Source organism: Idiotropiscis lumnitzeri, chromosome 5, assembly GCF_059441095.1.
Source record: "Idiotropiscis lumnitzeri isolate Australia: NSW breed Sydney's pygmy pipehorse chromosome 5, RoL_Ilum_1.0, whole genome shotgun sequence".
In the NCBI taxonomy this organism is placed as follows: domain Eukaryota; kingdom Metazoa; phylum Chordata; class Actinopteri; order Syngnathiformes; family Syngnathidae; genus Idiotropiscis; species Idiotropiscis lumnitzeri.
In genome coordinates this window covers 1,722,593-1,748,996 of record NC_142395.1, presented here as the reverse complement: position 1 = coordinate 1,748,996, position 26,404 = coordinate 1,722,593, and the positions used below count along the sequence as shown (strand labels likewise).

The following is a 26,404-nucleotide window of genomic DNA, read 5'->3' as shown; positions in this document are numbered from 1 at the left end:
TGGCAGGCTGATGAGGCAGGGCCCCGCGCTGGCATCTCGGCAGCAGCAGGCTCCTTGCCTTCCCCAGAACCTAACCCTGCTCCAGCGGCGCAAGCCCATTAGCCATCCTCAGACTCTGCTTTTGCGGCGCAAGCCTTGTGGCCGCCGTCCAACCTTACTCGGACGGAGCAAGTTCTGCAGCTGCTTCCGGCGGCGCAGGCTCCTCGGCTGCCCTCTTAGCTTCCTCTGGCGGCACAGGCTCCGCGGCCGCCCTCTGAGCTCCTTCCGGCGGCGCAAGATCCGCGGCCGCCCTTAGACCTTCCTCCGGCGACACAGGTACCGCGGCCGCCCTTAGACCTTCCTCCGGCGACACAGGTACCGCGGCCGCCCTCAGACCTTCCTCAGGCGGCGCAGGCTCCGCGGCCGCCCTCTGACCTCCTTCCGGCGGCGCAAGATCCGCGGCCGCCCTTAGACCTTCCTCCGGCGACACAGCTACCGCGGCCGCCCTTAGACCTTCCTCCGGCGACACAGGTACCGCGGCCGCCCTCAGACCTTCCTCCGGCTACGCAGGCACCGCAGCTGCCCTCCAACCTTCCTGCAGCTGCTCAAACCCTGTGTCCAGCATCCGACCTTGCCCAGCAGTGTAAGCCCTGCAGCCCCCCTCTGACTATGCTCTAGTGACACAATCCCTGCGGCCGCCCGCACTTCTTGTCTGGCCTCCAGGACAGCCACTGGATTGGTCTCGCCAAGACACTCTTGTCCGTCCTCCGGAATGGCCACCAGTCTGGCCGCCTCAAGAACCTCTCTTCTGGACTCCGGGTCGCCCACCGGACTGGACCCGCCAAAACCCTCTCTTCTGGCCTCCGGGTCGCATACCGGACGGGACCCGCCAAGACCCTCTAGTCTGGCCTTCCCTGATCGTCGTTAGTTTTCTTTTGAGTTAGAATTCAGTTTCATGTTTTCCTTGTGTTCTGGTATATGTGTCATTTGATTATACTGTCCACTTGTGTTAGTTTGCCCGATACTTTATGTTACCCTCTTAACACTTTGTGTCTTGTCCAGTTCCGCGTTGTGACATCTGTTTGTATTTATTTTTCAGCTTTCTTTCTGTTTTTGTTGGTTCTATGTCTTTGTCACGTCTTACTGCTGTTGTTTGCTGTCTTAGTCCTAGTCAAGCAGGTTTCCTCCGTTTATGCTCGTTTACCCAATCCCTTGTGTTACCCAATCATACCCCTATAAACTTTGTGTCTTGTTCAGTTGTTCCTTGTTGTCTTGTCCGTTTGTATTTATTTTCTTGTTTTCTTACAGTCTTTGTTGCTCATTGTGTTTGTTAAGTATTCCTGTTTATATGTTTGCTGACTTAGTTCAAGTCAAGATGGTTTCCTAGTGTTTGATGAGTTACTTTACGTTTTGTTTTGGAATTGGGTTTATTTAGTGTTTTGGATTTTGACGTTTAGTTTCTGGGTACCAGTTTGGTGCCCCTTGATTGGGGGGGTACTGTTGTGATATATATTAATGTATCAGTTGCTACGCAGTTGCTATGGTCAATTTATGCTCGGTTCCTTTATTATGTCATGTTTGATGCTTTAGAGTATTTAACATGGAGTTATTCGGTGACACATCGTCAGTACGTCAAGCTTTCTTCGTGTTAGGATGTCAGCCTTCTTCCATGTGTTCTGAATCCAGCCCTGCTTGTTTTTCCTTGGAATTTTTATATATAAAGACTTATACGTCTTATACGTCAATACTTTCGTCTCCTGCCTGCTTCTGGGTCAGAATCCCGTTCCTCACGTGACAGAAGTTATCAATTATCGCATGAAAGTCCATGTATCTGGCAACTCACCTTCTCCAGCTGTAGCTGTTTACGGACTGCGTAAGGCCATCTGCGCAGGTGCAAAGGACTATGGTGCTGTTACAGTCAATTTTGTGTAGAGGCACTTTTATGTGGATGATGGCTTAATCTCTGTGCCCTCGCCTGCTGAGGCTATAGATTTGCTTCAAATAACAAGCCTCACTTGCTGAATCAAATCTGCGCCTGTATAAGTTCGTTTCTAACTCCGAAGCAGTGATGCAAGCCTTTCGCCCCGAAGATTGTGCACCAATTGCTAAACACCTAGATTTAGGTGGTGAAGAAATGCAGTCACAACGGAGCCTTGGCCTTATTTGGGAAGTTAAGGCAGACACATTCACCTACTCAGTAGTTACTACGAAAAAAACATTTACTCGGCGTGGTGTACTATCTGTCCTCTGTTAACAGTATATTTGATCCCCTGGGGCTACTAGCACCAGTCACAATTCAAGGAAGAGCGCTCTTTAGAGAGCTCACTTCCGAACATTCTGATTGGGACACACTCCTTCCGGTGGACAAACAATTCAAATGGGAAAATTGGAGGAACTCCCTTCAGGACTTGAAAACACTGCATGTTCCAAGAACCCAACCACCTACCTCATTTAGCAAAGCAACTTACAAAGAACTTTGCTTTCTGATGCTTCAACAAAGGCAATTGGCGCTGTAGCCTACTTAAAAGCTGATCAAACAGATGGCACAGTACAAATTGGATTCATAATGGGCAAGGCAAAGCTAGCTCCCCTGTCAGAACCCACAATACCCAGGCTATAGCTATGTGCAGCAGTTTTGGCAGTATGGCTGATCTCATTCATGATGAGTTGTACATGCATTTTGATGCAGTGCACTTATATACAGACAGTAAAGTACTGCTGGGCTATATCAGTAATGTGTCAAAAATGTTCTACACAAATGTCCACAACAGAGTACAACGCATTCACCAGTCGTCAAGGCCCGGACAATGGCACTATGTGCGCAACGAGTAGAACCCAGCAGACCATGCGTCTAGGTCCTTGTCAGCATCTCAACTTATAAAATCCACGCGGTGCACCGGACCAGTCTTCATCCACCGTGCTCCTGCGCTGACAACACAAGTAAATGGAACGTTTGACTTAATTGAACCAGACAAAGACTCTGAAATTCGGCCTGAGGTCAAAACCTACGCCACATACCTCCATGTGCTCAACAGTAAACGTTTTGAGCGTTTCTCCACTTTTAAGTCCTTGGTTGGAGCAGTAGCAAATCTTCTCGTCGCAAAATCATTCAACGGCACCAGCCTAAACAGTGAATGCAAAGGCTGGCACAAATGCCTCCTGCCTCGGACAACTAACGGGATGGCTCAAGCAAAACATGTTATCCTCAAAGAGACACAAACGGCCCACTTCTGGAAAGAACTTTCTGCCATCATTGCGGACAAGTCCATTCCAAAAAGAGCCCTCTATAAAAACTCAAACCAATTTTACAGAATGATCTTGTTTCTGTTGGAGGTAGACTCAATCATTCAGAGATTGAGGACTTTGAAAATAACCCCTAAAGGCAGTCACGTTTCTCTTCTGCTCACTCGTTACTATCACGAGCAAGTGAAACATCAAGGTGGTCACTTGACGGAAGGAGCAATTAGAGCTGCTGGACTTTGGCCCTTGGGTGGAGAAAGACTTGTCAATTCAGTAATCCACAAATGAGTAACGTGCCGTAAGTTACGTGGTGGACAAGAACACCAACACATCTACCACTGGAGTGCCTCAAGGTCTGTTCCCCCTTTACTTATGTTGGACTTGACATCCATAAGAACCAGACGCACCAGGGGCGTACAATCTGAAAGTAAACGGTGGGCCCTCATGTTTGCCTACCTGAGCTCAAGAGCTGTACATATTGAGCTGCTGGAGTCTCAAGAGACATCCAGCTGCATAAACCCCCTTTGCTGCTTCTTTGCTATAAGAGGCCCCGCCAAACAGCTGTTATCTGATCGTGGCACCAATTTCATTGGTGCTTCGAAGGTACTAGGAAGGTACAAATCACTGCAGAAATACCTAACTGACCTCAAAGTTTGCATTTAATATTTCCTTCACCACAATGGACAAAATGCTTAACTCCCACGCACGTGCTCCAAATAATTCCAAAACTTCCCCTGTACATAAAGAGTCCCGACCTGAAGACATCTATATGTTATTATTCTGTTATACACATAGCGTCACCTAGTGATAAGAAAAACAATTTTTTACATTTTAACATACTGCATGGGGCCCATTTAACGAATCTGACTGAAATTTTTTCACAACTGCTTCAAGACCTCTATGCTAAATTTTGTGACTTTTCAGCGAAGGGTGTGGCCATTACGGTCCTGCAAAGTCTGATTTTTCTTTGGCAACAAAAGCTCCTGTAACATCACCCAGGTGATCCTATCTTCTCGAAATTTTTCATATTTGAGGATAGTCCAACCCTGAAGACATCTACCAACTTATTTTTCATTGTCGTGCTGGCGCCACCAACTGCTTAAAACAAATACAAGTTATTTTCAGTGATGGTTTTCTCCGAAATGCTTAATAACACCAATGCACACGCTGGTAAAACTCCAAAACGTCACATCTATATAAAGAGTCATGACCCAAAGACATCTATATGGTAATATTCGGTCATACTCAGAGCGCCACCGAGTGGCGACTAAAAATATATATTTTATTTACATTTTAACGTACTGCACAGAGCCCGTTGAACAAATACGACTGAAGATTTGTCAGAACAGCCTCAAGACGTCGGCAAAGGGTGTGGCTATTATGGTGCCGCAAAGTCTGATTATTCTCTGTGGCAACAAAAGCTCCTGGAACGTGACACAGATGATCCTATCTTCTCAAAATTTTTCACATTAAAGGATACTCCAGCCCTGAAGACATTTACCAAATTATTTTTCATTGTAATGGTTGCGCCACCTACTGGTTAAAGCAACTACGTTATTTTTGTTGATGTTTTTCTCAGAGCAGGTTAACAAGGTCAACCTCATATTGGCTCGGATAAATGTTTCGGCCTTTAGGATGTCAAATTACGAAATTTTTAATTTTTCGTGAAGAGCTGTGGCCGTGGCTTCGCACAGTTTGCCAATAAAACAATGCCGATTTTGAGGCTCTAAATATGAACGAAAACTCACTTCGCACGCTCACCAGACCTGGCAAAATCAACAATATTTTATTAGTTTCTTGTGCAATTTTATTAAAAATGGCTCGCTCTCGCCCCCTAGAACTGTTCAACAAAGCAGCCCTGGATGTGTGTTTCATTTAGCTTTTTGAAAATTTGATGTATTATGTACAGGGCTAAGACCTACAAAAAAAGTCTCTTGGAGTCATGTGCTACATTGCACAGGAATTTACTTCAAACATTGACGTGGCTTTCGCAACAAAAGTTGCTCTAACTTAAACTACACAAAAATTCCACTTGAAGATTCCTCAATTTTTTTCTTTTAAATATTTCACATTTCCAACGTGCCAGTACCCCAACATTGCCAGGGGTATGAGGGCCCTTTATAGCTGCTTGATGCTTTAGTTGTATTTAGTTTTGGGAAACAAATGGCTTGGGAGATACATGTTTTGTGTTAATTTGATTTATTTGTTCCTTGTATTGGTTGTTTCATTGTTTACAAGTTTGTTGTTCAGTTTATGTTGGGTGATAGTTTTAATTGATACAAAACCGTCACTGTAAGTAGTGTGGTGTCTAGTGACATGGCTACACCAGCATAGTGTAATCATGTACTGTGAAGTTAAACGTGACCAAAGTTGCCAGTATATCTGAGAGGATTTGTGGCAGCACTGATAATGATCTGAGTACAACTGAATACACTGGTTTGCCAAGGAATGGTTTGCCTGTCCCCAATAATATGGTGCACACTATGTATGTGTGAAATACAAAACTAACACTCGTAACTGAAACTTTGTGTTTTAATATGGTGTGTTCTATGGTCATGAAAATACGGTACCTTTGTAACTTGAGGTTCCACTGGATTAACATCTAATTCAACTAACTGCAGGCCCCAACACTCAAGGAAACTATGCATTTTCTGAATATCCCCTTAATTTTACTGAAACACACATCACATCTCTCAGACATGAAACGTTTAACTATTTTGTTTACTTGTTAGTTTAAGTACTCACAAACAATTAAGAATGGTCTGTCATCCTAATTCAGAGCTGCAGAACAATAAAGTTAGCATTTCAGCTCTTACCATGTGCGACCCAACCATGCTTGCAGTTTTCACATTGCCGTTGTTTCAACTTCCCAGGCTTAAAGTTGTCACAGTTGCAGTTTGACAAAGTGCAACAGATAGCCTACCAAAAAAAGGACAAAGGTCAAGATTCCTGTGTACAGTGAAAAAAGAGCGGTAAACCCTGAGCAATCATCTAATATTTATTATCTAAAACACATGCACACATAAAAAGAGCTTTACAGTTGTAGATATCACAACTGTGCTAAAATTGGCGTAAAGTGATTTTTGTACCAACACAAACCTTAATGTTCTATTTATTTGGGAATTTGGTTCATCTCTCTGTCCAGCATGATGTGATTTCGAGCATAACGAGGGTGTATCCTTTGACATGCACCTGGCGCATCTGAAACTTTTGTGGCACAAAGTCATCTGAACTTTTCACCTGCTTGAATCAAATCTAAGTTTTGGCGCAGGTATTTTAAAGTGATATAGGGGAATTAGATCAGAGCATAGGCAGACAAATTCTACGACGGACGTCAGGTTAGCACACAGTGCAGAGGTGCAGGGTTAGATTCGGCTCCGGCATTCATTCATTCACTGTGTGGAGTTTGCATGTTCTCCCCATGCCAATGTGGGTTTACTCAGATTTCCTCCCACATTCCAAAGACATGGTAGTCTGATTGAACACTGCAAATTGACCCTAGGCATGAGTGTGAGCGTGGAGGGTTGTCTGTTTTTGTGTGCCTTGCGAATTGGCTGGCAACTAGTCCAGGGTATATCCCGTCTACTGCCGAAGACAGAAGATAGGCTTCAACACCCCCGCTACCCTCATGAGGATAAGCAGCCTAGATAATGGATGGATGTACTACTATACGATGGCAGACATTGCTCTGTTGTGTTTATACTGCCCTACACTACAACATGAGTAGTTGAGTAGTAGTAGTGTACGATACATTCACATGGTGGCAACAAGAAAGGGTCAAACAGGTGTGGGAGTTGGATGGGAGTAAAAAATGGTGGGCAAGCAAGGCCAGGCTTTTGCAACCCCAACGTGTCCATGATTGTGGAAATCAGGGGCACAACACAAGGATGACACACACTTACACAGGGCGACAACCAAACAAATACACTATACAGTAATACCCCGCTACTTCGCGGTTCACCTTTCGCGGGTTCAGTGCTTCGCGGGTCTAAAAAATATTCGGGGGCATTGTAGTTTCGCCGAGCGGCACGAGGGGGCGCTGGAGCGGTTAGACGGCCGGCGTGCGCCTAAGAGGAGAGTGGACGAAGAAGAGAGTGGACGGAGAAGAGCACGTTCCCCCCGGCACTATAGGGGGCGAGTTTTGCGCGGTTCGGACCGTACCAGAGCTCCGGCCGGCGTGCGTGGCAGTTAAGCCGAAGAGGAACAACTTCCGCCCGGGCACTCGCGCTGTGACATTTCGTTTCGTTCGAGACCGTGCGAGAGCTCCGGAGGAGACGGGCCGGCGTGCGTGGCAGTTAAGCCGAAGAGGAACAACTTCCGCCCGGGCACTCGTGCGGCGACATTTCGTTTCGTTCGAGACCGTGCGAGAGCTCCGGAGGAGACGGGCCGGCGTGCGTGGTAGTTAAGCCGAAGAGGAACAACTTCCGCCCGGGCACTCGCGCGGCAACATTTCGTTTAGTTCGAGACCGTGCGAGAGCTCCGGAGGAGACGGGCCGGCGTGCGTGGCAGTTAAGCCGAAGAGGAACAACTTCCGCCCGGGCACTCGCGCGGCGACATTTCATTTCGTTCGAGACCGTGCGAGAGCTCCGGAGGAGACGGGCCGGCGTGCGTGGTAGTTAAGCCGAAGAGGAACACCTTCCGCCCGGGCATGAGGGGAGCGCGAGGCTGTCAGTTATGAATGAATAAATAAATAAATGAAAAATGCCACCTTTCATTTCACAGGGCACACCGGACAGCGTACCAGCAGGTAAAAGTCGAAGTAAATAAATAAGTACAAAAAGAGGTAATTGAATAAATACAAAAATAATGGCTGGGGAATAAAAAAATAATAAGTTTTAATAATAATTTTTTTTTTGTTATAACATGAATTTCACTCTCTCTCTCTCTACCCGTATTATATATATATATATATATATATATTTTTTTTTTAAGCATTTTTAAATGTGCGCCACTAATTCGCACCTATATATATATATATATATATATATATATAGGTGCGAAGTATATATAAGTATTTTATTTTATTTTTATTTATTTTTTTGAAGGTGCGCCGCTACTTCGCGGATTTTCAGTTTTCGCGGGTGGTCTCGGTCCCCATTAACCGCGATAACCGGGGTATTACTGTACGTCGAAGTGGAGTAAACACTTCCAAAACCGATTGCCTTCGTGCAATGAACAAATGAAGTGACTAATGAATGAAACAAAGATGATTATGGTGATGGTCCTGCAACACACGAAACAAATATGATGCACTATACGTTTTCATTTATGTCGTGCTATACAGTATGTTGCACTTTCACAACAGCTGCAGATATAACAAAACACTTTTCAGAACGTTTAACAGAATCACAACAAAAACATCAGAACACAAAACATAAAACATTCACAATAACACAATTTACATGAAACTCAGCGGTACAAAACACATATGACTGGGACTGGCTAACACACTCGACGAAACACAACACGACTCAAGACATTGCCAGCCCTAAGGACTGCAATATACGCGACACATCCAGCCAGCTCTGAAAGCAACCAAGTCCTTTTTTAGGTTGTGGTGTTAATCGGTGAAGCTGGTGGCACACTTGACATAAAAAACTAATCGATCAATTATTTTTGGGGGAGATCACAGCATGTAGTTATTTTCCTATTTGCTTTTCTCTTTGCTGCTGGGTTAGGATAGTGGATCTTTTATACATTAATTGAAAAATGTATTGTGAAAAAATAAAAAAAATATATGACGAGCATGTATTTTGTCCATATTTAAAAAGTCATTTTTGTTCATACATTTGTTTGGGAAGTGCATGGTTCAATGTGGCCACCAAGTAGTACGGATTAAAAATGGTGGCTCCCAGCAGCATTTAAAATGCCCATCCCTAATCTGGTAATATTATGCTATTTTTACTCTTATGCAGCATTGCTGAAATGCTGTGATCCAACCTAGCATATGGAACTAAACACTAACATTTTTTACAATATTAACAATTATTGAGTTTCCGACATGTCATAACACATTAGCCATACATGCCTGAACTATAATGTAATTTTAAAACAGTGCTCACCCATGTAAACAATATGGCACAACAAAGAGCAATGTCATTCACTCGAGATACATTTGTCCATCAAAAGGCGCTGGACAATACAAGTTTTCAACATGAAAGAAAATATAATCTTTCTTCGTCCTTGTCACTTGCTATGCATGAAATTATTAAAGCTGGTCTATCGTGGTCACTTTTGCAATGCTAACATTTCCATGAAATCCTCAACATGTTAATTAGACACCACACCATTGCCCCTCGTTATACATTGCCTTCCCCTCATCTTGCTATTTATTACCGGAATTGTGAACTCCCCCACGGTCCCTCCGTCTGTTCAAACTTCCCCTTCCTTTCTAAGATCCTTGAACATATTGTTGCCTCCCAAATCAAGGCCCATCTCACTAATTGACCTTTATGAACAATTTTAATCTGTCTTCCACGGAACTTCTCAAATTATATATATATATATATTATATCGATGTATTAGTTGTGATGCAGTTGCCGTGGTCCTTTTATGATTTGTTCCTTAATTATTTCAGTTCCAGGGGTCACTGATGGTGTAGTGGTACACTCGCCTGAGTTGTGTGCGGGCAGAGTGGGTTCAGTTTCCACTCAGTGATGGAGTCTATGTCTGCCCTGTGACTGGCTGGCGACCAGTTCAGGGTGAAGTGCGCCTTTCGCCCGTTCAGCTGGGATAGGCTCCAGCACCCTCCCGCAACCTGTACAGGATAAGCGGTGTGGGTAATGACATGACATTATTCCAGTTCCTTAATTATATAGGCCTGATGTCTTACAGCATTTAAGCTTGAGTTACTCAGTGACACTTTGACATTTTTTCAAGCTTTCTTCGACTGGGGATGTCAGCTTTCCATGTCTTCTGAATCCAGCCCTGCTCTATTTTTACTTAGTTTTATTGGTAGATAAAGATGTTTATTTTTCTACTTCCGTGCCATGTCTGCTTCAGGATACAAATCCTACTCCTCATGTGACACACGAACGTACCAACAGACTGAGAAAGAATCCTCTGAGGCGTGGAACTCACCACCTGCTCCGAATCATCCCTCCACCTCCAATCAAGGAGTAATCGTCCCTACTGCCTGCTGCTTTATCTTTTCGCCAGGAACCACTTCTATTGCTGCTCCTCAATGATTGCAAAGGCCGTGTGCAACCAGCAGACCGACACAGAATCCATCGAGGCACAGACGTCTCCACTTGCTCCAAACCATCCCTCCACCTCCAATCAAGGAGTAATCCTTTTACTGGCTACAGCTTTGCCTTTTCACCAGCAACTCCTTGTGTCGCTCCTGCTCATTGTTTTGCAAAAACCGTCACAAGCCCCAGTCTATTGGCGACCGCCCTCACCTTGCCGACCACCCCCATACCCTTCATGTAAGCTGGTGTTTCCTCCACATCTCTATCAGCCATGGTCTACGGCAGGGGTGTCAAACTCCCTTTGGTCTGCGAGCCGAATACAGCTTAATTTGAGATCAAGCGGGCCGGACCAGTAAACTCATTGCAAAATTACATAGAACTAACAATAAGCCCACTTCTTTCCTTTGTATTAGTCACTAATACTAATAATCAGTGCAAAGAATAAGTAAATTATCAAAATGTTTATTAACAGAATTTTCCTTTTACATTATGAACAAGAGAACAACATAAGAACATAAATAAAGTATGTGCAATTTTAACAACACTTTTACACAGTTAAACATATATTTGAGTGTGTTGTGCATGAAACTGATCACAGGGATAGTAACAATGTTCCAAAAACATTTAGTAACAGCCTTTTGGAACTTAAAAACACTGTTTTTCGACATCTGGAAAGCAATTTAAACAAATGAATAATTTTCACAGCAATTATTCGTCTTGCTTGGAATTTGCCCTTGAAACTTGACCGTTTATCCTGCACAAGTGCATCAATATTAGGCATCATGTCCTGAGAAGCAGCCAATTTCAGAATCTCATGCAAATGCTTATGTGTGAGCTTTGAGCGCATCACACTGCAAATCAATGATTTCAAGTTGCATGGCAACGGGCAAATCAGAAGCTTTGACTGTGAATGGTGAGCGAAAAACTGCAAAATCTGTTACGAGTTCGCTAAAAACCTGAAATCTTTTCTCAAACTCCATCAACAGCCCTGAAATCTTCTCTTTGTACCGTTTAACGTCAGAATTAACGCTTCCTGCGCACATATCTTTTAAACAGGGAAAATGAGCAGGGTCACCGCTTGCCACCTGCGTCTCCCATAACCTGAGCTTTAACTTGAATGCACGTATGCTGTCATAATACTGTGTTACGATTTTTTTGCGTCCCTGCAACATTTTGTTAAGAATATTCAAGTGCTCAGTGATGTCAACCATAAACGCAAGGTCCTGCAGCCACAGATGGCACTGTAATTCCTTTAACAGGTTTACCTTTTTTCCCCGATTTCGTCACGTAAATCAAAGAAGCGCTTCAGCACAGCACCTCTGCTTAACCATCGTACGTTCGTGTGATAAGGCACACCATGGATAATGTTACAGTCACTGAGAAAGCTGTCAAATTGACGATGATTGAGACCTCTGGCTCGGATGAAATTAACAGTTCGGACAACCACCTCCATGACGTGATCCATTCTTAGCGATTTGCTGCATAATGCCACCTGATGCAAAATGCAATGAAATGTCCAAAAATTACCTCCCCCATTTGCGGCTTGTACTTTATCTCTGAACTTTGTCACAACACCTGCCTTTTTACCGATCATTGATGGCGCACCATCAGTAGCCAGGCTTACGGCGCGTGACCAGTCCGCTCCGACTCTGTCCAGCGCTCCAACGACGGAGCTGAAAATGTCCTCAGCTGTTGTGGTGTCGATCATCGGCACCAGCTCGAGAAACTCCTCTGTGACAGTCAAAGTCTTGTCAACTCCACGAATGAATATGGCCAGTTGAGCGATGTCCGTGATATCAGTACTCTCATCAATCACAACAGAAAATGCCACAAATGACTCCACTTTGCGTTTCAGTTGGTGGTCCAAATCTGCAGAATGTTCCGAAATCCTGTCTGCCACGGTATTTCTTGTCAAGCTTATATTGGCGAAAGCATGTCGCTTCTCAGGACACACAATTTCAGCAGCCGTCAGCAAGCAGTTTTTGATGAACTCTCCTTCACTGTACGGCTTTGATGCCATTGCTATTTGGCTCGCAATTAGGTAGCTGGCTTTCACCGCAGCATCACTGGCTTCTCGGCTCCGGGTGAAAACAGATTGCTGTTTCTTCAAACGCGCCATCATTTCATTTACCTTCTGTTTTCTCAATTCTCCATGCAAACTGCTGTATTTTTCACCATGCTGAGTTTCGTAATGGCGCCGAATATTGTATTCCTTAAGCACCGAAACTTGCTGCTGGCACACCAGGCACACGGGTTTCCCATTCACCTCCGTGAACATATAAGAACATGTCCATTTTTCTTGAAAAGTCTGACACTCTTTGTCTACTTTTCTCCTTTTTGACAAAGACATTTTGCTGATGAGGGTGCGAGGCAAACGGAAAAGCAGATTATGCAATTGTCGCCAATAGACGCTGTACAGACGTTCAATTTTACCAGGTTAAGGTGGTCCCAGTTCCGCCGCAGTGTTGCTTTCATGTTGTCTACACGTACTAAAACACTGCGCCCCCTAGCGGATAATACAAGAACTACAGATTTTAAAGAAAATTCATATTTTTTTATACAATGCAGCTTTCTTCCCCGGGCCGTACCAAACCACCAGACGGGCCGGATCCGGCCCGCGGGCCGAATGTTTGACACCCCTGGTCTACGGGCTACCCCCTCAACCTGCCAACCACCTCCACACCCGTCACGTACGCTGTATCTTTTCCTCCACATCTCTATTTCCTGTGCCATCAATTTGTCCTAGTTCCCCTTCTATTTCACCGCCCAATATTTTGTTGTTAGACTCATTTTTCAGATTGTGAAGTTGGCCAGGAATTGGTCAACCTCCTATTTGATTCAAATTCTGACTTTGACAAAGATTTTGGTTTTCACAGTCCCTTTCCCAGTTATTATTCAAGGCCTGGTCAATTTTTGTCACGTTTTTCTGTTGATGATCCCTGAGTGTACATCCCAGAACCCTTCCCTTCAGATTCTTATGTGGGCACCCGGTTGGCCATTTACATAGTACCTCGGCGCCTGCCCAACTAAAGGTTGTGGTTCTTCCCGTAGTCTGTTTTGTTAGGACTTTGCATCCTTCCGAACCTGTACCCTTAGTGGCTACCTCTGAACACTTCCCTTCAGACACTTACTTCGGTGCCCGGTTAGCCAGATACATAGGACCTCCTTGAATGGAGACAGGTAAATCTTGACTCTTGTATTTCCCAAACTCTATGGTGGCAGGCTGATGAGGCAGGCCCCAGTTCCAGCACCTTAGCAGCAGCATACCCCCGTCACGGCACCTTGACTCCACCGGAATCTAACCCTGTTCCAGCAGTGCTACCATTGTGAGGATAAGCGGCTCAAATATCAGATGGATGAACAATTGGATAAAAAGTGAAATATATACCCATTCGGCCACTGTGCCGCTTTTATATACATACCCATATATATATATATATATATTTATTAGGGCTGCACGATGTGCGGTTTGAACATCGCAATTGCGATGTGCGCATGCTCGATTGTCACATCTTAGGACGTGTGATGTTTTTGTCTTTTTTTTTTCTTAGAGCACGCAAAATTTGTTTTGCTTCATAGAAACAGCAAGATACTGTATGCTCTCCACAGTCTGTCTCGATCACCCCTCCTGCCTGTCACGGGACACCCCCCAACCCCCTCCATTCTCACCGCCACTACTATGCACTCTGAAAACACTAACAGGCGACATGGAATAATCGACGGCGGCAGTAGAAAAGAAAGTCAACATCCGAAATATGGAATTATTTCGGCCATAAAAAGGAATATACAACACACAAAAAACCCTCTACTGACAGTGCCTCACCGTTGTTGCTGCAACACGAGGTAATACAACAAACACGTCCGACCATTTGAATCGCTATTACGAGCCCCCGTTCAACCAGTTCAGACTCATTAGTTGGACCCAATGTAAAACCATCTACTCAAAAAACAATGACAGACGCCTTTCATTATTACACCTTATGATAAGAAGTCCAAACAGCATCAACAAATCACGAATGCAATAACTTTTCATGGGGCGAAAACGAAAGTGAAAGCAACAACGCTGTCACGAAAGAGAGGTTTGAAAAAATGATCCGCGCGCTCGACAAAAGGTATAAAATGCCGTGGCGCACGTATTTCTATCAAGTGGCCATCCAAGAGATGTATAGTAAACAAAGCAAAGTCTTCCCATACAGAGCTATTTGAGTCATCTGGTGAGTCATCAGCCTCCCCAAAAATCGCAATGTCATTTTTTTCCCAATATCGTGCAGCTCTAATATATCTATATCTATATATAAATATATATATACATATATATATATATATATATACATATATATATATATATTAAAGGAATATAAGAGTTTGAGCTTAACATAGTTCATGGTATGTTGCTGCATCCTGTCTGTGGGGGTGTGAGACTGTGGAATGCTGGGCGTGTGACTGGTGGAGCGGAACAGAGTAGGGGGTGCGAGAATGTGCAAGAATGGAATGTTTGAGGACAGACGGTGATCGCCGCAAGGAGGGGGCGAAGACGAGATAACTCAAGCCACAACCAGGAGGAGCCACCACGTGATTCAGCAGGGGAAGAAAGACCAATAAGAGCAAGCTAAAGTTAACTGCAGGATACACATAGCCAATAGAATCATGCCAGGATGCCTTTGTTGCTGTGCCATTTGCATGTATAGTATGAATCGTTACTGGGCAACTCGGATGTAGAGAATGTCTGCTGGTGGCAAGAGAGGTGTAGAGTTGTATTGAGAGGGACCCGAGACCCAGGTGCACATGTAATCAATCTGTGTATTAGGAATAAATCCACTCGTGCGTGAAAATGCCGGCTTCCTGATACCTTTCTATTGCAGAACGAGCGCGCATATTGTTGGATGAGTGAGAGTTGGGTAAGGTCACAAATTGGAGTCAGATTACTAACTTAAATTTATGTTTATTGAGAAATACTTCCAACAATATATATATATATATATATATATATATATATATATATCCATCCATTATCCGCCGCTTATCTGGGGTCGGGTCGCGGGGGCAGCAGCTTCAGCAAGGAAGCCCAGACTTCCCGCTCCCCAGCCACATCTTCCAGCTCTGCCGGAGGGATGCCCAGGCGTTCCCAGGCCAGCCGGGAGACGTAGTGTCTCCAGCGTTTCCTGGGTCGTCCTCTGGGCCTCCTGCCGGTGGGACATGCCCGGAACACCTCGCCAGGGAGGCGTCCAGGAGGCGTCCTAAACAGATGCCCGAGCCACCTCATCTGGCTCCTCTCTACGTGGAGGAGCAGCGGCTCGACACTGAGTCCCTCCCACTGTTCCACGGCCAGGACGAAAACCGCACTGCTCCTCTTTGATCTGAGATTCAACCACCCGACGGACCCTCCTCTCCAGTACCCCTGAGTAGACCTTACCAGGGAGGCTGAGGAGTGTGATTTCTCTATAATTGGAACACACCCTCCGGTCCCCCTTCTTAAAAAGCGGGAACCACCACCCCGGTCTGCCAATCCAGATGCACTGTCCCCGATGTCCACGCAATGTTGTAGAGGCGTGTCAACCATGACAGCCCCACAACATCCAGAGCCCTAAGGAACTCCGGGCGGATCTCATCCACCCCGCGGATCTCATCCACGCCCGGGGCCTTGCCACCGAGGAGCTTGTTAACCACCTCGGTTACTTCAGCCCCCGAGATAGGTGAGTCCACCACGGAGTCTTCAGGCTCCGCTTCCTCAAAGGAAGGCGTGTCGGTAGAATTGAGGAGGTCTTCGAAGTATTCTCCCCACCGACTCACAACGTCCCGAGTCGAGGTCAGCAGCACCCCATCTCCACTATAAATAGTGTTGGTGGTGCACTGCTTCCCTCTCCTGAGACGACGGATGGTGAACCAGAATTTCTTCGAAGCCGTCTGGAAGTCGTTTTCCATGTCCTCACCGAACTCCTCCCACGCCCGAGTTTTTGCTTCGGCAACCACCGAAACCGCATTCCGCTTGGCCAGTCGGTAACTGTCAGCTTCCTCCTGAGTCCCACAGGCCAGAAAGGCCCGATAGGACTCCTTCTTCAGCCTGACAGCATCCCGGTGTCCACCAGTGTGTTCGGGGGTTGTCGCCACGAAGGGCACCGACCACCTTACGTCCACAGCTTCGATCGGCTGCCTCAACAATGGAGGCACGAAACATGGTCCACTCAGACTCAATGTCCCCCGCCTCCCCCGGTACGTGGGCAAAGTTCTGCCGGAGGTGGGAGTGGAAACTCTTTCTGACAGGGGATTCTGCCAAGTGTTCCCAGCGGACCCTCACAATACGTTTGGGTCTGTCGGGTCGGACCGGCATCTTCCCCCACCATCGGAGCCAACTCACCACCAGTTGGTGATCAGTTGACAGCTCCGCCCCTCTCTTCACCCGAGTGTCCATAACATGCGGCCGCAAATCCGATGACACGACTACAAAGTCGATCATCGAACTGCGGCCAAGGGTGTCCTGGTGCCAAGTGCACATTTGAACACCCTTATGTTTGAACATGGTGTTCGTTAACGACAATCCATGACGAGCACAGAAGTCTAGTAAAAGAACACCGCTCGGGTTCAGATTGGAGGGGCCATTCCTCCCAATCACGCCCTTCCAGGTCTCGCTGTCATTACCCACGTCAGCATTGAAGTCCCCCAGCAGAACGAGGGAGTCTCCAGGGGGAACGCTCTCCAGCACACCCTCCAAAGACTCCAAAAAGAGTGGGTACTCTGAACTGCTGTTTGGTGCATAAGCACAAACAACAGTCAGCACCCGTCCCCCCCACCTTAAGGCGGAGGGAGGCTACCCTCTCGTCCACTGGGGTGAACCCCAGCGGACAGGCGCCAAGCCGGGGGGCAATAAGTATGCCCACACCTGCTCGGCGTCTCTCACCTTGGGCAACTCCAGAGTGGAAGAGTGTCCAACCCCTCTCAAGAGGACTGGTACCAGAGCCTAAGCTGTGTGTGGAGGTGAGCCCGACTATATCTAGTCGGAATTTCTCTGCCTCGCACACCAGCTCAGGCTCCTTCCCCGTCAGAGAGGTGACATTCCATGTCCCAAGAGCTTCTGTAGCCGGGGATCAGAGCGCCAAGGTCCCTGCCTCTTGCCGCTGCCCGACTCACATTGCACCCCACCCCTTTGGCCCCTCCCATAAGTGGTGAGCCCATGGGAAGGGGGACCCACGTTGCCTTTTCGGGTTGTGCCCGGCCGAGCCCCATGGGTGCAGGCGACGAGCCCCATCTCCAGGCCTGGCTCCAGAGGGGGGCCCCGGTGACCCGCGTCCGGGCAAGGGAAACCGTGGTCCAATAATTTTGAGCATCATAAGGGGGTTTGGTGAGCCGTGCTTTGTCTGGACCCTCACCGAGGACCTGTTTGCCATGGGTGACCCAACCAGGGGCAAAAGCCCCTGACAACTTAGCTCCTAGGATCATTGGGACACGCAAACACCTCCACCACGGTAAGGTGACAGCTCGCGGGGGGTATATATATATATATATATATATATATATATATATATTTATATTTATATATATATAGATAGATAGATAGATATTAGGGCTGTCAAAATTAAAGCATTAACTCAGGTGATTAATCCAAAAAAATTTAACTCAACTTGATTCACTTAAAAAATAATTTGCATACTTTGCTAATATTGTCCCATATTAGCTGTCTTTAGCACGTCTCAGAACAAAACACTGTGTTTAAGTTACCACTGGGCCTTGCAAACCAACACTGCTTGTGGGCAGTTTTGAGAAATGTTTTGAAAATAAATGTCTGCAAAGATGTCTCTATTTAGATCGGATTCAAGAATCCAAGAAACCAATTAGAACAGTCTTTGAATTAAATATACTTAATTTTTGGTGATTTTGCATCAATTCCGAGATATTCAAGTAAATATCTCTAATAAGCTGAGCAAAAAATACTTTGAAAAATGTGATTAATCATGGAATTTTTGGTGATTAATTAGTTAAAAAAAATTAATCACTTGATAGCACTAAGATAGATAGATTGATAGATAGACAGACAGACAAATAAATTCTGTGAATACCTCTTTTGGGGATGGTTTGAGAGTCAGTTAGAACAGACCTGTTCTTACAAGCGAGAAACATCATAGGTTTCGACAAGAGAAAAAAAAAAAAAAAAAAAAGCACTGCCCAAAGCACACCACTCGCAGCTCTTTGACAGGCTCTCAAAAAGCATTGGAATACTCTTTTTGTTATTTTTATTTCTTTTTGGGCCATGAATACCTGAGAGATGCATGTTTTGTGTTAATTTTATTTCTTTGTTTCATTGTTTGCTTGTATGCTGTTAGTGATAGTTTTGAATTTGATTTAAAACCGTCACTCTAAGGAGTGTGGTGACTAGTAAAATCGCTCCCCTGTCATTGACAATTTGCTATGTTGCCATGAGAGCTTCGATAGCATCAGTGCCACTGCCACTGCCACTGCCACTGCCACTGCCACTGCCACTGCCACTGCCACTGCCACTGCCACTGCCACTGACAATGTTGCCATTCTCTTAATGCGAGCTAGCATGCGCGAGCTAGTATGCGCGAGCTAGCATGCGCCTCAAGGACGGTGCGGCCAGTGTATGTGTTAAATACAGAAATAGCACCCACAACTGACGCTGCTCTCTCTCTCTCCCTCTCTCACTCACTCTCTCTCTCTCTCTCACTCTACATATATATATATATATATATATATCTATATATATATATATATGAATACACTCACACACACAACCATAAGGGGTACCGTATTAAAGGGCACATTCACAGTTGCGGATGCTATTTCTGTATTTAACACATACAAAGCACGCACTACACGTACAGATTTTTGGAACCTATCATTGATCTTATTGCAAGCAATGAAGCATCATGGTTCATATTATTTTCCGGTTCCGGCGCCGCGCGAGTGGCTGCCTGTTTACAGCAGCGTGGCTCACTATTGAGCCTTTTTCGTGTGTTTTTTCCCTTTACCCTTTTTTATTTTATTTTTACCTCACTTCAGCAATGGACATCCAACTTGCGGTGGTTTTACTGCTGTTGGGGGCTGTTTTTTGCGCGATCGTGTCCGGAGACGAAACTCGGAGCTACGGATCGATCGTGTACACAAGAGATCAGCTGTTAGCACTCCGTGCTAACCCCGCGTGGGCTCCCGGAGCGAGGACCCAATATTCCCCGCGAGCTGAGGAGGAAGAGACGGGGATGTCGTGCGGGGGCTAAACGCCAGGCAAGGAGGAGACGATATCACCCCGTCCTCCCGTCCGTTATTATGGGGAATGTTCGATCCCTCCCCAACAAAATGGACGAGCTAACAGCGCTAACCCGGCACGAGAGGATTGTCCGGGAGGCTAGCTTGCTGGTGTTCACGGAGTCGTGGCTAACAGAGCTAACGCCGGACGCCGTCGTGGAATTGGACGGCTTCCAAATACTATGCGCGGACAGGACACTGGAGAGCGGTAAGAGAAAAGGGGGAGGGCTGGCTGTGTTTGTTAATGATAGATGGTGTAACCCTGGGCACATAACTGTTAAGGATCAACTTTGCAGTCGGGACATTGAGATGATAGCTGTTAGCATGCGTCCGGTCTATTTACCGCGAGAGTTCAGTCATGTGATCGCGGTGGCGGCGTACGTGCCTCCCTCTGCTAACGGTGAGACAGTCTGTGATGTACTGAATGCAGCTGTGAGCAGGCTACAAACACAGCACCCAAATGCCTTGTTCCTTATCTCTGGTGACTTCAATCATGCTTCTCCTTCCTCCTCTCTGCCTTCATTCACACAATATGTAACATGCCAAACCAGAGACAATAAAATATTGGACCTCTTCTATGCCAACACCAAGGAGGCGTACACGTCACTGCCCCTCCCCCCGCTGGGCAAAGCTGACCACAACTTGGTTGCTCTCCTGCCTGTGTACAAACCTTTCGTCCGCAGGCAGCCAGCTGTGACACGCACAGTTCAGCGATGGTCCGGAGAAGCCGAGGAGGCCTTGAAGGACTGTTTCAACACAACTGTGTGGGAGGTATTCAGCGAAGCTCACGGTGAGGACATTAATGGTCTAACAGACACAGTTACAGACTATATTAACTTCTGCATGGAGAACACCATTCCCACCAGGACTGTAAGATGTTTCTCCAACAACAAACCCTGGATCACACCGGACATTAAAGCTCTCCTGAAGGAGAAAAAGAGGGCTTTTGTTTCAGGCGACAAGGACGAGCTGAAGAGAGTGCAGCGTCAGCTGAGAAGGAGGATCCGAGAGGGGAAAAAGTCCTACAGGATGCGGATGGAAGAACAACTGCAGCGGAACAATGCCAGGGATGTCTGGAGGGGCCTTAAGACCATCTCAGGCCACGGACAAGCAGGTAAGACCCAGAAGGGGGGGGGGGCTTCAGTGGGCAAATGAGTTGAACCTATTTTTCAATAGGTTTGATCAAATGTCTGACCCCGCTCAGGCTTCCCTGATGCAGCCCCCACCCACCCCTCCTGCCACTGCGAACAAGACCCTCTCTCCCCCTCTCTCGCCCCTCTCTCTCTCCACAGGCTCCAGTTCCCAGCCTCATCAGACAACCACCACTTCCTCCTGCTCAGCCTTGTTCCTCACAACATCTCAGGTGAAGAACCAGCTGAGAAAGATGAAGGCGAGGAAGGCGGCAGGCCCAGATGGGATCAGCTCCCAGCTCCTCAAATCCTGCGCAGACCAGCTGTGTGGAATCGTCCAGCACATGTTCAACCTGAGCTTGAAGCTGGGCAGAGTCCCCCAGCTGTGGAAAACATCCTGCCTGGTTCCGGTTCCAAAGACACCCCATCCGAAGGAGCTCAACAACTTCAGACCAGTGGCGCTGACGTCTCATCTGATGAAGACCCTGGAGAGACTGGTCCTCGTCCATCTGCGCCCCCTGGTCAGCTCCTCAATGGACCCACTCCAGTTTGCATACCAGCCTGGCATCAGTGTGGATGATGCCATCATCTACCTGCTCCACACTTCACTCTTCCACCTGGAGAAGGCGGGGGGCACGGTGAGGATCATGTTCTTTGATTTCTCAAGTGCTTTCAACACCATCCAGCCCGCCTTATTGGGAGACAAGCTGGAGCAGGCGGGAGTGGCCCACCACCTCATCACATGGATTCACAACTACCTCACAAACCGGCCACAGTACGTGAGAACACAGGACTGTGTGTCTGACGTGCTCCTCTGCAGCACGGGAGCGCCGCAGGGAACTGTGCTGGCTCCCTTCCTGTTCACCCTCTACACCTCGGACTACAAATACAATTCCACAACCTGTCACCTGCAGAAGTTCTCTGATGACTCTGCGATTGTCGGCCTCATCACTGACGATGACGATCGGGAGTACAGAGGGGTTACGCAGGGGTTCGTGGACTGGTGTCAGCAGAACCGCCTCCAAATCAACGCTGGGAAATCCAAAGAGCTAGTGGTGGATTTCCGCAAGCGTCGGCACTCTCCACCTGCACCAGTGAATATCCAGGGAACAGACGTTGAGAGGGTCTCAACTTACAAGTACCTGGGTGTTCATCTGAACAATAAACTGGACTGGAGCGACAACACAGACGCTCTCTATAGGAAGGGTCAGAGCAGACTCTTCCTACTCAGGCGGCTGAGGTCCTTTGGCGTTCGGGGAACACTCCTCAGGAACTTCTATGACTCGGTGGTTTCATCAGTCATCTTCTATGGAGTGGTCTCCTGGGCAGGAGGCATCTCGGGCCGAGACAAAAAGAGACTGGACAAACTGGTGAGGAGGGCCAGCTCTGTCCTGGGCTGCTCCCTGGACTCTGTGGACTCAGTGGGGGGCAGAAGGATGACGGCAAAACTGTCATCAATGCTGGACAAACCAGCCCACCCATTCAATGACACTCTGAGAACACTTTACAGCTCCTTCAGTGACAGACTTTTACACCCTCGCTGTACCAAAGAGAGATTTCGCCGCTCCTTCCTGCCGACTGCTGTCAGACTTTTTAACAAGAACATTGGGTCAGGCCTACAAACAGGAGGGCATTAGTGCAATTGTGCAGTCCTAGAATGCAATATACACTACTACTGTACTTTCAGCCAAGGGTGTACTTAAACATCGACCAATGATGTATTTTGTTTACCATTACAGTATTCTTATTACAATACTTCTATCACTGTAGTATTTCTACCACTGCAGGATGTTCACTATTACAGTACTTTTATCATTGCAGTACTTTTATAATTACGGTATTTCCTATCATTGCGGTACTTTTACTATCACAATACTTCATCATTGCAGTATTTTTCCATCGTTGCAGTACTTCTACCATTATAGTACTTTTATCATTGCAGTATATTTTATCATTGCAGTACTTTTACCATTACAGTACTTTTATCATTGCAGTATTTTCTATCATTGCAGTACTTTCCTGTCATTTCAGTACTCTCACCATTACAGTACTTTTATCAGTGTAATATCTTTATCATTGCAGTATTTTCAATCATTCAGTAGTTTTTATCATTACAGTGTTTCCCCCTCTGTATAATGGACAGGCATTAGGAGTGTTTCCTTACACTTAGATACGTTTATACTGTGTATATTTGCATGCTTTTTATGAATGTCTGCTGCTAATGTTACACATTAACGGCTACATTACGCCGCCGACTCTGTGTGATCTATATCTTTGCTGCTGTAACACTTCAAATTTCCCCATTGTGGGACTAATAAAGGACATCTTTATCTTTATCTTTATCTTTAACCATTAACACAACAGACTCTGACAAAAAATACAAAAAACAAAAACAACAAAGAAAAACAAGACACTGCCCAAAGCACACCACTGATGCTGTTTAGTTGATAGGTGATAGGTTTGGTTTTGATCACACAGTCGAGTCCTCTTGCTGGCTCAACAGGAAGGGAGGCGATGGTGACTGTTTTGGATCGTATTCACGTGTTAATTTCAATTAACATTGACGAAGAAATGTGTCAACTGTCAAAATCATCCGGACAGCTTGTTATTATGGAGGATCCCAAACCGCTAGCATGCTAGTGCTACAATTGCAACTTGTAAGTAAATACTTTATTAATTCACGTTACAACTTGCCCGCAGCTTTTCTATGTAAACGTCATATTACCCATTTAGTCTGCTCTATTTGCCGGGAATTAAAAATCCAATCATATTTTTGTGGTTAATGTCATGTCTCAGTCGTGTGTGTGTGTGTGGGGGCGGGGGGGGTGTCCGCGTGTGTGGGGGTGTGTTTGTGTGCGTGTTAGTATGAAACGGCGGTGGGGGAGTCGTGGTGTGTTTGACGCGAAGCTCTCTCCTCTACCTTTTATAAATGCTCCTGATGCTGCTTGTGGAAAGGTTTGAAAGACTTTATGAAGCTACCAAATCTACTTTCTACCACCGGATGAAGTTAACTCAAACTTTACCGATGGAGGGTGCTAAACACACTGTCTAATGCTCCCAGTGAGTCCAGTGGACTGCTTATGAAAGTCACACAACATATATAGATTATTGGAACGCGGTCCACACATAGGACACTACGCATTATAAGGTGCATCCTGTGATTGTCGTCAAGTTTACCGCAGCAACAATTGTTCATGCTATGCATGACAGTAACAAGCCCCCAAAGCGGTGAGAAGGCCAACATCAAAATAGACCTTATCTTCCATCCATTATCCCCCACTTATCCGGGGTCGGGTCGCGGAGGAAGCAGCTTCAGAATGGAAGCCCAGACTTCACTCTCTCCAGCAACGTCTGCTAGGTCTTCAGGAGGGATCCCAGGCGTTCCCAGGCCAGCTGGGAGACATTGTCTCTCCAGCGTGTCCTGGGTCGTTCTCGGGAAATACCCTACAAGGGAGTGTCCGGGAGGCATCGTAATCCTGAGCCACCTCATCTGGCTCCGCTCAACGCGGAGAAGCAGCGGCTCGACTCTGAGTCCCTCCTGGATGGCCGAGCTTCTCACAGTATCTCAAAAGGAGAGCCCGGACACCCTGCGGAGGAAGCTCATTTCGGATCTTGTTCTTTCGGTCATGACACACAGCTTGTGACCATAGGTGAGGGTACGAACATAGATCGACTGGTAAATCGTGAGCTTCGCCTTTTGGCTCAGCTCCTTCTTCACGATGACGGACCGATGCAGACGCTGCACCGATCCGCCTGTCAATCGCACGCTCCATCTTCCCCTAACTCTTGAACAAGACCCTAAGATACTTGAACCCCTCCACTTGGGGCAGGATCTTTTCCCCGACCTGGAGAGGGAACCCCACCCTTTTCCGACTGAGAACCATGGTCTCAGATTTGTAGGTGCTGATCTTCATCCCAACCGCATCACACTCGGCTCTGAACCGTGCCAGTGAGAGTTGGAGATCACGGCTTGAAGAAGCTTATAGTACCACATCATCTGCAAGAAGCAGGGATGCAATGCTGAGGCCAGCAAACCAGATCCCCTCATTGCCTTGGCTGCACTTAGAAATTCTGTCCATCAAGGTTATGAACAGAATCTGTGACAAAAAACAGCCTTGGCAGAGTCCAACCCTCATTGTAAACAAATCCAACTTACTGCCGGCAATGCAGACCAAACTGACCGTATCAGGGAGCTCGTGCCCCGTACTCCCGATGCACACTCCACAGAACTCCAGGAAGGACACGCCTTCTCCAAGTCCACAAAACACATAAAGACTGGTTGGACGAACTCCCATGCACCCTTGAGGACCCTGCTAAGAGTGTAGATCTGGTGCACTGTTCCACGGCAAGGACAAAAATCACATTGCTTCTCCTGAATCTGAGATTCAACCTCCCGACGGACCCTCCTCTCCAGTACCCCTGAGTAGACCTTACCAGGGAGGTTGAGGAGTGTTATTCCTCTATAATTGGAACACACCCTCTGGTTCCCCTTCTTAAAAAGATCTGCCAATCCAGAGGCACTGTCCTCATTGTCCATGCAATGTTTTAGAGGCAGGTCACCCACGACAGCCCCACAACATCCAGAGTCTTTAGGAACTCTGGGCGGATCTCATCCACCGGGGCCTTACCACAGAGGAGCTTGTTCACCACCTCGGTTACTTCAACCCCAGAGGTAGGTGAGTCCACCTCGGATTCCTCAGGCTCTGCTTCCTCAATGGCGTGTCTGTGGAATTCAAGGGAGATCTTCAAAGTATTCTCCCCACCGACTCACTACATTCCGAGTCGAGGTCAGCAGCACCGCATCTCCACTATAAACAGTGTGAATGGTGCATTGCTTCCTCTCCTGAGACGCCGGATAGTGGAGCAGAATTTCCTCGAACCTGTTTGGAAGTCGTTTTCCATGGGCTCACCTTACTCCTCCCATGCCTGAGTTTTTGCGTCAGCCAATCTGGCACAAATATCAGCCCATAAAACAGCCGCTTCGTTTTTAAGGCCGTTAAGTTTATCATTAGTATTGCCAGCCGCCATTGCATGGAATATAAGATATAAATAAAATATAAGCTATGCCAGGTAAATTTGCGGTGAACTAATCAGCAACCAGCTTTGCTAGTGTCCGATGCTTGGCGCCCTCTAGAGGTCTCTTTCGGTCCTGCAAAAGCACAATCAAAGTAACACATGGTTGTGGATGGCGGCTGGCAATACCATTGATAGTTTGCGACCTTCAAAACGAAGGTGCTGATTGGCCGATGAGGAGATCTATGTATCAGGAATCCATTGCTCATCCTAGAGGCACCCCTGTGGCCTGATATTTGTGCCACTAGTAACTGAATATTTGAATTGGAGACCGAATATTTGATTTAAAAACTGAATATTTGAATTAAAAACTGAATTATTGAATTAAAAACTGAATTATTGAATTGTAAATTGTAAATTCTGATTAAAATAATAAATATACCATTTTTGTTTTTCAATAATTCAGTTTGTAATTCAATAATTCAGTTTTCAATTCAAATATTCAGTTTTTAATTAAAATATTCAGTCTTCAATTCAAATATTCAGTTTCTAGTGGCACAAATATCAGCCCATAGCGAACACTGAATGCTGCGAGGA

At 46.3% G+C, this 26,404-nt stretch overlaps 1 protein-coding gene across 1 annotated transcript in view; it reads right to left on the bottom strand.

Annotated features, from left to right (window-relative positions):
- Nucleotides 1-26,404, bottom strand: part of bnc1 (basonuclin zinc finger protein 1) — a 63,922-nt gene that overhangs the window by 24,310 nt on the left and 13,208 nt on the right. The window contains exon 2 of the mRNA XM_088297021.1: nt 6,036-6,138. Coding sequence (XP_088153147.1) covers nt 6,036-6,138 — 103 coding nt within the window. The remainder of the gene's footprint in view (nt 1-6,035; nt 6,139-26,404) is intronic.